The sequence below is a fragment of the Acomys minous genome, assembly GCF_964271855.1.
Source record: "Acomys minous genome assembly, chromosome: 4".
Lineage (NCBI taxonomy): Eukaryota > Metazoa > Chordata > Mammalia > Rodentia > Muridae > Acomys > Acomys minous.
Window position 1 is genome coordinate 104,950,628 of NC_140486.1, and position 14,683 is coordinate 104,965,310.

At 39.0% G+C, this 14,683-nt stretch overlaps 1 protein-coding gene across 16 annotated transcripts in view; it reads left to right on the plus strand.

Moving 5' to 3' along the window:
* Positions 1-14,683, plus strand: part of IKZF2 (IKAROS family zinc finger 2) — a 149,417-nt gene that overhangs the window by 103,060 nt on the left and 31,674 nt on the right. For all 16 annotated transcript variants that reach the window (XM_084779852.1, XM_084779861.1, XM_084779860.1 and 13 more), the window contains one exon: positions 7,026-7,193. In XM_084779852.1, coding sequence (XP_084635978.1) covers positions 7,026-7,193 — 168 coding nt within the window. The remainder of the gene's footprint in view (positions 1-7,025; positions 7,194-14,683) is intronic.

The following is a 14,683-nucleotide window of genomic DNA, read 5'->3' on the forward strand; positions in this document are numbered from 1 at the left end:
TTGAAATACTATTTCTGATCAGTCTTTGCCTACCAGAATCTTTGTAGTAGGCAGGCGCTATCTCTGGTGCAAGTTTGACATCATCTTCTTATAACTTTTAGATTTAAGTCTGGAAAACAGTGGGTAGTGTTAAACATGTCAAAGGGAGACTCAGGTGTAAAGATAGAAACGTGGAGTTAGGTGAGGAAAAAATCTCGTGTGTGATTTAATGTATGCTTTTAGGCACGAGAAGTAATAAGTATTTCATTTTAAAAAAAACAGGGCAAATGAGAAGGGGAGACTGTATTTACTTCACTCAAAGCTTTTGATAAAATGATGGAGAAAAGAAAGAGAGAATGAAGGGGGTAATAGAAGGAAAGAGTGGGTAAAAGCAACAATGAAAGTGTGTGTGTGTGTGTGTGTGTGTGTGTGTGTGTGTGTGTGTGTGTGTGTGATTAGCAGGACATCATGGGATACAATAACCCCCAGTGTTTGTCAAGTGGCGGCAGGCCAGCACTTAGGAGGCAGAGGCAGAGGAATCTCTGTGAATTCAAGACCAGCCCGGTCTCCAGAATGAGTTCCAGGCTAGCCAGGGCTTCCTAGTGAGACCCTTTTTAAAACAGAAAGAAGAAAGTTAAATGAATGTATTTTTTAGTAAAATATGATAGTATTCTCTAGCAAATATTAAAAATTAATATTCCCTCTTTTAAAATTTAATGTTCTTTTGAAATAGTGACAAACCGCATGAACTAATTTTATTTTAAAATTTGACTTCTAAATAATCAACTTAAAATTTTTATCCTAAAACATGTGCTGTAGTTATACCTTAAATAATTTTTAGTTTGGACCTCTCATGACATGAGAAATTCAAGTGGTCTGCCATGTATCGCTTACCTAGAAAAAGTCCCCAGCTAGGCTGGTCCCATGGCACTCTAATTCCTAGATTAGTTTAGTTTGGATACACACCCTTGGACTGTTACTGTAGAACAACTTATTATTACAAAGTATGACTATAAGCTAAGGCTGATATTTTTAAAGTTACAGTAGAATTTTCACATTCAGATGAATGTAACCATATCATCCGCTTTCCCATCTATGCATTTTTCTAACCATAACAATTAGTATTTTTGTTCTGTTATGAACATTCTTTTTAAAGAATGTCATGTTTAAAATACTTATGTCACTGACTAATTTTTTCTTTAATATTTTAAATGTCTTGGGAAAAGTTAAGGTGTCAATGTTTGGTATCTATTCAGGAAGAAAAAAATATAGAAAACAAGAAGACTATAAAGTTAATCCACTCTTATTCCATGCCCATGAGTTAATACTGGCTTCGAAAAGGAGTTTACAAAGCTGCATTTATTATGCTTGAGGGAGTGTACTGACGATCATAAAACAGCATTCAAACGAGTAGTTTTCCTTTTTTAATATTAAAACAGCTGGATTACTTTGCAGTGGAATTTTATTTTATTTACTGATAATTTTAAGACTGAAGCTCATACTAAACGCTCATTTGGGAAGATCGTTAATAAATCATTTATGAAAATTCAAAGAGTACACATTAAAAAATCCCCTTCTTGAAGTCTTAGGTTTTATTTGCAATTTACTTTATGTGTTGTAAAATGCACTGATTTTTAAATAAAATCATTCAACTCCCACTCCTCTTTCCACTTCATATTTGCTACAAAAGTGGAATGGAATTATTTAAATGCTGGAAATGATGTAATTGGTCTAAGGCTTATTTGTACATCGTTGCACAGCTTCTCACTGGTCGTAGAATGAGAGACTCACTGGTGAGGACCAGGAGGAGAAACCTAAGCCACTGTTCAAAGTCCATTCAACAGCACAAACTCCTTTGCCTTACTGAACTATTTAGAAAACTAGAATTCCTTTTTCCGATCTGGGAGACTTTCTTAATGCCAATGAATACTCATAGAGAAGCTTAGGTCAATACTGTGGCATTCTGTTAAATGTGACCTCTTAAAATAGGTCTTAACTATTTTGGCGACTTAAGTTTTTGGTGACATAGTTGGTTCCAGCAGATTGCCATAGTCTCAATTCCATTGTAATACTGTTTGATAATAGGCTTATTTGTGCTTTTTAAAAATCTAGACATAGAAAGGCGCCTTAGGGCGTCGTGACCATGGCAACTCTTATAAAGGAAAATGTGTCATTGGGGCTGTCTTACAGCTTCAGAGGTTTAGTTTGTTATCTGTGGCGGGAAACATGGCAGCATGCAGGCAGACATGATCTGGAGAAGGAGCTGTGAGTTCTCCATCTTGATAGAAGGCAACAGAGGCAGTAGACGGAGACAAGCTAGACACTAGGCCTACCTTGAGCATCTGAGAGCGCAAAGCCCGCCCCCGTAGTGACACACTTCCTTCAGCAAGGCCACAACGTCCCACTAGTGCCCCTGCCTGTGGGTCAAGCATCCTAACACATGAGTCTATAGGGGCCATTCCCATCCAAAGCCACCACAGAAGGTACCATCACAACCTAGTCTTTAACCAAGTGTTTCCTGTGTAATAGGAAGTGCTGTCCTCATTTTAGAGCTTCCCACTGTTTAAGAAAAAACAAAAACAAAAACAAAAACCCTGCTGTCTTACATCCTTTGTGAGGCCCATGGGGAACATGTTTCTAGTGTTTTTAGCTCATAAATTATCTAATATACCATTGACTGTGAGTAAGGAAGTATGAAACTACCCAGTTTGTTCCAATTACATGGGGGTATCAGATCTAATTAATGCACCTCTCCTCCTTCTCTTTTGTACTCTGCTGAAGTGCCAATCCCAGTGTTTCTTAATGGCTTGCTGTTACCTCTCTGCCATGCTACTTTATTAAACAATCAGGTAATATTTTCATCAGCTACTCCAGGCATTCTTCATTGGGAATATAGGGTCCAGGGGAAAAAAATAGGGGTAGTAACTCAGTTCCTATGTGAACATGAAGGTGTGGGAAAATTATAAATATAGAGGCTCCCTTCATTTGCTCCTCTCTGTCTTGTGACAATGCACCCAGCATCCCATTTTGTAAACTACAGCATTTCCCTAGCCATTCTTTGTTTCAAGGCCCTCTAACGTTTGTTGCTGGTTTTCCAACCCACCACCAGAACACAGGTCTTGCCTTTGAGTCACAAAAGCAAACTGGTTTCTGTTCATTTGCATCTCATTTGAGTGCCTAAACACACTTTAAATGTGATCACGAAATTATATAAATTATTGAAATGCCATTTCTCCATGATAAAAATGATGCATAAACTAATTCAGGTGACCAGTAAATTGGCGGACAGGCATTTAAAGAGCAATGCCAGCTAAGCGTGATGGGATGCACCTATAATCCCTGGAAGCAGAAGCAAAAAAGACCAGGAACTTGAGGCCAGCCTCTGTTACAGAACAAGTTCAAGGCCAGCCTGAGCACCCTAAGACCTTGTGTCCAATAACGAGGAAACAAATAAAACCAACAATCAGTTTCAGGGAGGTCATGCTGAATACCATGACCACATCTCAGTCAATTCTCTTGATTGTTAGTCCAGTCTTCTGTACCCACCACTGTTCCCAGGGTCACAAATACAATTACCTATTTGTTTTTCAAGTGGATTGCTCTGAAGTATTAGTAATGTAAGTAAGGAATCTGTGGGGATTTTAAAACGTTTGTTTCCACTTGTATATGAAGAACATAGTACGTTCTATAAAACCTGACTCAAAGAGCCATCTAATTCTCTATTTGATTTAAAGAACAAATTAAAATAATCCAGATGCCTTGTTTAAAGTCTTCATGACAGTTTATCATTGCTTTGCATTTATATAGAGAAAAGGTAGGTAATTTTTAAAATCTAAATTCAAGATAATTATATCTGTATTTCCACAATGTCTAGGTTGGGAAATACCTAACAACACTGAATATCAGGATTGCTAATATATTACAGAATTTTGAAAACTGAGTTGATTTATTTTTTAATTTTTTTCTTAACTAGTTATGAATACATACATACACATAAACACACACACATACACACACACACACACACACACACACACACACACACACACAATATAGGAGTATTCCTGATATTTAATTATGTATACAAAGAAGAAGTTAATCTGGCTCATCCTCTTCTCCAGCAATAGCACTGTTGAGAGTGTACCTCTAACTGTAACTTCAGTGCTGAATGCAGTAACACAACTGTGTTGTCAGAATGCTAGTTAGTTCATGACAGTTGGGGCACTAAGCGTAGTTAAGCGGATTTCATAGTAAGAGGAGTAAAGGCTGGAACTGATAGCTAATGAGTGAAAAACATTGATGGAAACTTAATAGTAATTCACATCAGTATTTCTCAAAGGTTTATCTGGTTGAAATTGGAGTACCTGGTGGGCAGTGGTGGCACACGCCTTTAATCCCTGCACTTGGGAGGCAGGGGGCAGGTAGATCACTATGAGGTGAGCCTGCTCTACAGAGTGAGTCCAGGACAGCCAAGGCTACACAGAGAAACCCTGTCTCAAAAAAACAAAAACAAAACAAAATACATAAACACAGAAAATAAAATAAATAAATTGGAGTCCCTTGTTGCTAGAGCCTTTCTGCTATCAGAAAGATCTACAGTTTAAGCATCTTGCCTTGTTCTTTACATTTCCTGTAGACTATTTGTCTCCTTGTATGGTCAGCAACAAAGCCGTATTCCCAGGTGTACCTAGAGTCCCTTTCATTGTCACGCCCTCTCTGAGGTTTTCTTAGTAAAAAGCTCCAAAGATATCTGAAGTATTTTAAAATATTAACACTAAGTTATTGTTAGTCTCATGAAACTTGATTAGGTTGGTGAAAATTTAGTTTTAAAAAATATTTTATGAAGGGGGAATCCCCTTAGTAGTGTTATTTCCTCTTCAGACTAGCATTGTTTTAAATTCTAAATTAACTAATGTAGGGGTTAAAAGTATCAGTTCAAAAGTTCTAAATGGTTTAAAGACTAAATCAGCTTGTTGAAAATGCAAACATGATTTCATTTTTTTCTTCAACAGACCTATTAATTTCATTTGTTTTTAAAGTTATTGTGTGCCAATTTGTCACTTTCCTAGGAAAAGCTTAAGAGGCCAAGAGTAAAGCCGAACAGTTGAAGTGAAAAGTACAATTTATATTTGCCGTTTCCTCTTTTCACAAAGCTACTTTGTTGGAGTACCCGTCTTTCCTTTTATTAAAATTCCATGTCAGGGTGGAGAGTAGATAATTATGATTTTTAAAGTTGCACTCTGTTATTTCCTTGGAGAAAAAAATTCAAAGAAGCAAAGCTACGTTGTGTATGTGTATAAAATTTAAAAAGATCTTTAAAATGTAGGTTTAAAAGTCCAGCATAGCAGCACACACACATAAACAAGCCCTTAGACACTCTTAGGCAGGGTGACCTTGAGGTCAAGACCACCTTGGTCTACACAGCAAACAGAATAGAACATTTCCTCAAATTTAGATTTTTGAGACAGAGTCTCACTATGTAGACCTGAATAGCCTTGAATGCTTGGAGATGCCCTTGTCTCTGCCTCCCAAGTGCTGGGATTAAAGGCATGTACTACCATTCCCAACCAGAATTAGATCTCAAAACTAAGTCATAAGGTTTCTTTGAGGTGTTTTAGACTTCAACAAATCAAAGTAATTGAATAAAAGTCAGTCTAAGCTCACTTTAATATGATGCCTTGTTAGCATAATATCTTTTTTCGGACCTTTCATAACTTAGCTCTAACAGCTCCATATAGTTTAAGGAATAAAAAGCCCATGATACGTCAACTTTCAAAAGGAATACATGCTCTGGAATCCAGTATGTTTCCCTGGTTTTAAATTATTTACGTTTTGTAATAAAACCGTATGACAGGCTATACAGTGGTGGCTGCCAGGAAGTGAGCAAAGCTTATCTGCGTTTGCTTCCTAGCTTTCCTTAATAGAGAAAGCCTGGGCTTGCATTGTATAATGAGACAGATGTATTCTGAGGTTTACTTCACTATTAATATAATGATACGTGAACGTGGCAATTCAGAGTACAGATTACAAAAATGTGCAAATTGTACCTGTCATGTAACAAAACCAGAAAACTTTCCTTTCAGCTCTGAAGGTGTGTTTAATTTTGTTTTCTCTCTCAACTGTGAGCTGTAAGATGAGATATTTTTACCATACTTATATCACGTTGTGATTTATTTTGTCCATGTGCAGAGGATTAGGCAGATGAAAAATAGGAGAGTTTTCTCATGGTTCAATAGTTTTATCCATGTGATCTTTCCAGTTTTACTGACTTCTTGCCTATATGGATATTTTTTTTTAACCTTTGATGACTTTGGTGACTACCAGATGAGAGCAACAGAGAAAATGGACAATGCAGGGTTATATAATTTTTAACAGTTTCATTAAGAGAGAAGCATGAGAAAAGATTCTTGTTAAACAGATGGGTATTGTTGTTGTTGTTGTTGTTTTAAAATAATGTGCAGAAAACATATGGAAAGATAATATTCTTTGGATTACCTCTCAGGTATACCAAGTTTCATGGTTAATGACCAAGAGACAAACAGGAGCTGGTCTCTATTTGGAGATTTCACTCATTCTCTTTGAAGGTTTATTTGTCGTTTCTGCCTATTTTGGATCTCTCACTGACCATGTTCAGTTCTCAGTGTCAATAATATCAGATAGTTTGCTATTTTTGACTTCTGATGCTTTATTCCTAAATCTGAATTGATACCTTCTAAGTATTGACTTGACTGAGGACTGAAGTGCCACGTGGAAGGCAGTAGCCAGGTGAGTGGCGACAGCTAGCTGTTCCGCCACGGCTAAATGCTATTATTACTCCTCTCAGTCAATGACAGGACTCTTGCCAAGTTTATATTAAATGAGGAGATGGCTACTTGACCTGAAGTTTGATAAGTTAGTGTTAGCAGAGAGATCTCCTAGAGAAAGTGAAGGCTTTACCGTAGGTGGAAGATGGTCATTGTGAACCTAGGGAGTTGTCTGTGGTTGACTATGGATGGCAAGCCATTGCCTTATACTAACCTGCTTGGTCTTTCCCACTCTGTCTGCAGGTGAGCGTCCCTTCCACTGTAACCAGTGTGGAGCTTCTTTCACTCAGAAGGGCAACCTTCTGAGACATATAAAGTTACACTCTGGAGAGAAGCCTTTCAAATGTCCTTTCTGTAGCTATGCTTGTAGAAGAAGAGACGCTCTCACAGGACACCTCAGGACCCACTCCGGTAAGTGCCAGCAAGTCAGAGTTTAAGTCCAGAAAGTATGATAGCACTATTTTAAGTAAAAGGCAACCTTGGCATAGAGAACCTTGCATATGAATCTATTAATATTGGTAGCACTTGTAGGTGGTACATGGATCTTCATAGATCAGCAGACATGAAAAGGGCACTTGCCACTAATGAGTGGCATGGAACGTGAATTTTCTTTAATTTTTAAGTTTTATATCCGAGCAGTAATTATGTTTCATACAGGGTTACTGGAGCCTAGTGAAGGTGTCACACTTACTTTCTGAAGTTTCCAGAAAACCTGAAAGATGTAGAACTCCTTAAGCAACCCAGTAGCACTAAGGCTTAGAGCTCAGTGAGAAATCAAAACTTAAAAATCTTAATTTGAAAGTACTTGTACTCATTAGAATATTGGTTGTTGGAGAATTTATATTTCACTTAACTCGCTTTGTTCAGCTAGCTTTAAAACTGTAGTCATTGGGAAATATCTGAACATTTTATCTGCTTCATAAATGACTTAATGATGTAAAATGTTAGATGTGCTAAGAAAATACCAGAATAGCGATACCTAAATGAGGAAGAATAATCAGAAATCTGAGTGAATCTCACCTGATTTCAGTGTGAATTGCCATTGCTAAGAAGTTAGAATTTTTTAATTAATGTAGACTACTTTCAAAGCAGTTATATAGGCTTTGTCTGTAATGACATGTTAAATTTTGGTTATAATATGAATACCTGAGAAGCTGATATTCTTGTGGACACCGACAGGGTGTATTACATAGTGCTGTAGAATGTGAGAAAATGCTAAAACATATTAACCTGCTTTAAATTTTCTTGCTATCCTTAAGGCTGAGCTTAACTTTTGAGATAAATATGAATTATAGAAAGCAATTTTGACATTAACTGTTAAAATTGGAACAGTTATATAAGTTAAATTAATGTGCGTATGAAAACAAAATATTTTAAGAATATATTTTACTTTATTTCCTAACTGAAAAGTAATTCACTTACTTACATGCCATGTATTTTTGAAAATTATGCTACTGGTTATCACTTACAATGATACTATTTTACAATGAAAAATATCATAAGTTGAGAGATATTTTTAAGGTACAGAGGTATTTTCGTCAGCTTCCTGTTACCGAACTGAGGACTATGTGCCTCATCAATATGTCTTTTTGCCTTGGCATCATACATCCACTGTAAGCATCTTAACCCTTTTGTTCTCAGACTCGTGTGTAAAGGATATCTTTAGGCCATGTGCTGAACATAGAACATGCCAAGGCAGGCCTGGATAGTAGCATCCAGGAACCCTTCCAGCGGCAGGCCATGTCACCACTCCATTAGCCAGCTGCCTATGGATGATGGAACATGAGGAATGTGGGTGGATTCTGTAGGTTTGAGTCTATTGTATTTCTTTCCATTAGAAACATTTCTTGTTGAAGGCAGTGTGACAAGGAGATCACAGTAATCAGGGACTTAGCATTGAAAAACTCTCAGCTCAGCAATGGTAGCACTACATCAGTTACAGGGGATAAGGGGTGCATGTAACCAGATCATAGCTTCAGCTCTTGCTTCTTATATTGTTTGAACACGAGTCCCTTGAGCAGACACTGGGATAGTAAGGTGAGCACTTTATCTGATGTGCCTACTAAGTTTTACTTTATCCAAATTGCTGGAATCCTTCTCCATTGCGGATTCATTTCAAGAAGGAATATTGTCATATTTTGTATCAATTCTGAGGGAATACGTCTTCATAACTCTCCCTAGACCTCTATCAGCCGTCTTCTATTTTGTTGGTCATATGGGTTATGCCATGTGTCATTTCTTTAGGCAACCTCTTCTTCCTTGCACAGTATACAATCAAGAGGACTTGGTGAAATCCAGGCAGCTGAAGAATCTCTTTTCCACTGTGTCAAGGCTGACTGCTCTAAAGTGGATCAGAAAACACGGTTGTCATAGCTAACACCAAGGGCTATGCAATTCATTTACAAACTAGACTTAAAACATTTCCTGTCTATTTAGCTGTATGGATAACACACCACAAGGTGACTGATGTAGGTTGAATGGGACAGATTGTGTAGAATCAGTTACCATGGACACCCAAACCACTTGCTCATGAAGCATCTTTCAGTTCTCCAACTACTTGGCCCAAGTTCATCTAACAGTGAAATGCTGTTATATCCCTCTTATGTTATGATATGAGTTATCAGACAATACCTACTTCATTAGGTGTGATTTGAGTTAGCATAATTAGCATCTACTAACAAATTAAGGTCTGCTTTTTAAATGGAGAACAGTGTCCGTGAAAGAACTTTATGGCAAAACCATTGGAGTTTAGCATCCTGAGCCCAAGGTGAGAGCCATAGCATGTGGCGCCTCTCCTCACCCCTGACTTTTTTTTTTCCAGGAATAACTGTTGTGTGCTGGATCTTAGAAAGCCAAGGCTGTATGTAGGGTAGCTTTCATCATGAGGGTATATTGCAAGGCCCTTTTTGGTCCAGGCTCCTCTCAAAGCTGTCAGCCTGGTTTTTATGGGGCATATGTTCAAAGCAGAGTATACTAACATGGCCCCGGCTGCTTCAAGAATCCCGCGCCTCCCAAGTATCGTGAAATTGCAGGGCACAGAACTCTGTCACAAGACATAAAAGATGAATTTCAGTCATCCCAGACCACTGGCCTTATAAACATTTCCCCAGTGCAGAACGTTCTTGGACTCTAGGGGAGTTCATCCACCGTCCTCTAAAGTTTATCTTAGGATGCGTTGTGGGCGCTAGCTGCTGCATTGTCATGTGCAGTGGTAACTTGTTTCATGATATGTAGAGATGAAGATTTCTCCACACTCTGTTGTTGTGAGGAAAAGAGAGTTAACAAGGTAACAGTGTGAAAGCAGGTTGCCCTGCAGTAAGAAAGCACACCACTTCTGATTACCTTTGCTGATAAGAGCTGTTTTACAAAAACCATTAAATTAGGGCCCCACCTGAAGGCAGTGGCTATGGTAAAAGACTAGTGTGGGTGACATTTGGTTTTAGTGTTGGGGTGTGACTAAATATCCACTCACCACGGGCCCACTGCTGGGGTGGTTTGCAAGGTGTCTCACTTGCCTTTTTACTCCCACTCTCTCCATTTTCTGATAGTTTCACTAACACCTGTATGTAATTCACCCATAGATACATTGTTTCTTCCCTGCCATTTCTCTATGACTAAGAATTAGTAGTTTGGGTATTGATCATTTATACAAGAATAGAATTCCAGGGCCCCTCAAGGCTGACTTTAGGATTGGTTTTCAGCCTTTTTTGCTCCAGGTTTGGGTAAACAATGGCCCTTTAAATCAGACACCTTTGTTTCACTTGCACACTTAAGGCTTTCCTTTAGTCATTTCATTTTCTGTGTCCCTTAGAGCCATTAAATCTCCTGCTCACAAGGCAAGCCTTATGCTCTCTCCCCGGTCCTGCACCTGTATTAGCATGTAGATGCCATGCTTTCCCAACCCTTACCCTATGGCACACTGCTACCAGTGGTGACAACACCTTGCTCAGGCTCACCAGCAGTCAATGACCCAGTAAGGAGGCTATCCAGCTTTTTTTTTTAACTCTTTCCAAGCCTGAGCAACAAATTAACTTTCTGTTCTGAGTGGTTGGACAGCCTTAGGCTATTTTTCTATGCACGACTCTTGCTGTGTTTTAAAGATCCTAACTTAACCCAATGCCACACGCAACGGGGACCATTGAAGGGCAGACATCTGCAAGAGAGTGGTTAGACGTAAGGGAAACTAGTAAGAGTCTGAGGCGCTGACACTAACTAACTACTGCAGAGTGCCATACCTGCCACGAGTGTGAAGGGCAGGGACCCAGGAGTCACTGGAATTAAGTAGCAAGGACTTGAGCCACTGCCATAGAGTGGAGGAAAGCATCCCCTGCCAGCTGGTGACATGGTGCATACAAACTGCTTCTCTGCCTCTCAGTGTCCTACTGGTTCCTCACCTTAACTAAGAGTAACCAGAAGTGAGAGCGAGGGAGCCTGTTGAAACAATACAAACTAGCTTCCTGCAGGAAGGGCACAGAGCAAAGAAGCTGAGAAAATGGCCATGGAAACCACACAAGCTAACTAACATGTAAGAGCTAGCACTTCGTGCTGACTTTTCATTTAATTTCTGCTTTTGTGAATACTATTCTTGGTAGGAAGAAGTTTGTTGCCCTCCTCCCTGGCTAACGACTGTCCATTGTTCTACTGTATTTAACAATCATATTAGATATTAGTACCATGTATCTACTTCCTGGGTTATAGACTTGGAACTTTTCTGTATTGATTTGTGTTAGTGGTCGGCAGCAACAGGGCTTCGTGCTGGTGAACGTTATGTATTCTTGTCACAAATATTGCAGTTTAAGAAAGGCAAACACTATAGATACATGTATATGTACAACGTGTGATAACTATATAAACTAGTTACCTTTCAGTGTGGGATTCACATTCTCTGAAGGACACAAGGTAACCATGGGCATTGGCCCAGCAGTGAGGACTTAGAAGAAATAGCTAACATTCCTGAGCACTCAGGACACACCACAGTACTGAGCACTTTCCAGATTATTTGTCTGCAACTCCTTTTGCTCACGTCAGCAAAAGGAGATGTTGATATCAGCTGGCCTAGAAACAGGGAAAGTGCTTTCAATGAAAAAGCCATAAAACATATAAAAATTGTGTGTATGTATTTAGGTATAAAGCCAGACCATTTTCTTTCAGAGAGGAGCTTAGGTTTAATTTTTCTAACCCAAGCCACACCCATAATGCATCATCTACAATGTTTAAAGAGTTTAAAGACCTTTGTGAAACAATCAGACCTCTGTTCAATTATATATATATATATATATATATATATATATATATATATATATATATATATATTTTTTTTTTTTTTTTTTTTTTTTTTTTTAGTAATCTTTATGACTGCCTCTGCCCACCATTCTGTTTGTTGACAGTAATTTTTAATCAGGTCATCTTTACTGAATCTTTCCAAAGTGGTGAAATTCATTTTAGTAGAAATCTCTCTTTCTTCAGTTACTGGAAATTGAATACACGAGGACTGCGTGACTGCAATGACAGGTATAGCTGGCATTGATAGTTTTGGCTGCAGTCATACTGAACTCGTTTTGCGTGTGTATGGTGTCGGGGGTGTGAATGCACTGGTGCTCGTGACATGGCAGGCACGTGCATGTCAGAGATGAGCCTCAGGGGTTGGTCCTTGCCTTCCACCTTGTTTGAGACAGGGCCTCTCTTCAGTTCCTCACACCTGCGTGTGCCAGGCCAGCCAACTGGCTCACAAGTCATCCGCCTGCCCTCTCGCTGAAGGAGCATTGGGATTGGAAACTTGCTCAACCATGCCAGTCTTTATGGATTCTAGGGACTCAAGTCTTACTGTTTGCCCAGCAAGGACTTTATACATTGGACTCCTTCCCCAGTGCCCATATTTAACTCTTTCAAAGGTAGTGACATCCAGCTTACTCGTCAGCATGTCTGCAGAGATAGAGGGCCAGGGCCAGGGGTTCGGCTAAGAGAACTTGTTGCTGTTCCTCCTATTGTGCAGGGGAGGAAGTTGAGGCAGAGGGAAGGGTCAAGCCAAGGCAGTCAAACGCCAAAGTCTGCGCCCTTTACAGCTATGTGATCTATGGAATGACCCATAAAATGCTCTCAAGTTATACTGAAGGCGAAGGAAAGAGGCGGGGCACAGGCACAGACGTGCCAGGCATTTGGGCTTAAGAATGAGGTTGCAGCAAATTAACTATGTCACTTTGTCAGTTACTTCCTTAAGTCTTACCAGTCTCCCTGGGCTGCTATTAGCCACGATGCTAAATGTGATGCCTTAACTTTCCAGCCCGTGACCTAGCCTAAAAGAGCACTCTGTGGTGCTCCAATCCTTGCTTTTTAGCTTTTCCAGCTTATTATTTTTTTTTAATTTTAACTTTTAAAACGGATATATAGGAAGTTTTCACCAACTTTTCACAATGCTCACGCTGTTTCTCGTCTACCCCCTGCTAACTACTTCTAAGAAGGACAACTTTCCCATAGAAACTCAAATGGCAGAACTAAGAGTGAAAGGAAGGGCTAGAGAGATGGCTCAGGATAAAAGCACGTGTTGCTCTTCTGAAGGATCCAGGTTCAATTCCATAGTTTCAGTCCCAGGTAGTGAACTCTCGCTTCTGGCTTTTGAGGGCACTCGAGTCGCGCGGCGCACCTGCATACATGCAGGCAAAAACACCCATTCACACAAATCTCTTCTTAACAAAAGAAAACAAGTACGAAGGAGAAAAAGGAAAATGAAGAACTGACGTGTTACCCATAATATATTAGCTAAAGATCTCTGACTGGTTTTCGGTGCACTGGGAGGTGGGCTACACTTTGAAAACCATGTCCCAGATTTATCATGTAAGAAGTTGTAAGAAGAATTCGAAATGCTGGCCCAGACTTAACTTCTTATTTTCCAGTAATCTTGAGACTTACCATGTAGTCATTGTTATATACTATATATATGCACTGTATACAATATATATTATAAAACGGCATAAAATTTATGTGATGCAGTGTCATGTCAGGGAGCCAGTACTCATACTTCAAAAGCAATTTGCATTACCTTTGTGCTTTAGACTGTCAGTTTAATAGAGGATTATAATCCCTTCCCTTGTATGGAACAGCATGTTGAGATATATATATATATATATATATATATATATATATATATATTATATATATATAATATATATATATAATATATATATATATGCTGTCCTCCTAGTTGTTTTATTATAGCCAGTGTTCTATGGAAACAGCATTACAGTTCATCCCTGGATCCCCTATTAAGTAAACATATCTAACACACTTCTTATTTTTCAAAATATCATACAAGCTAGAATTGTGATGCTGGAGAGATGGCTCAGTGGTTCGAACATTGGCTGCTCTTCCAGAGGCCCGCGTCCAATTCCCAGCACCCATACGGCTGCTCACACCTGTCTGTAGCTCCAGCTCTGCAGCTCAGGACACCCTCACACAGACACACCTGCAGGCAAAACAGCAGTGCACAATAAAACCAACATTTAAAAAAATCTAGAACTGTGCTTTTTCTTATAGTTAACACTTCAGGATTCTTGTGCACGTACCCCCAAACAGAAAAGGAAAGGAAAATGCAAAAAAGGGTTTCAGATGATTAGCACATATATATTTTAGTGTTTACAAAACACATTTTGTAAGTCATAAAGTAAAAAAAATAAGTAATAAGAATTCCCTCACAGGGTCATTAGTATTTTTATGCTACATCAAAAAAATTGGAGCTGGAAAGATGGCTCAGCAGTTAAGAGCACTGGCTATTCTTGCAGAGGTCCTGAGTTCAATTCCCAGCACCCACATTGCAACTCTCAATTGTCTATAACTCCACTTTTAGGGGACCCAAAGCCCTGCTCTGTTCTTTGTGGGCACCGAGTGTGCATACTGTGTATATAAGA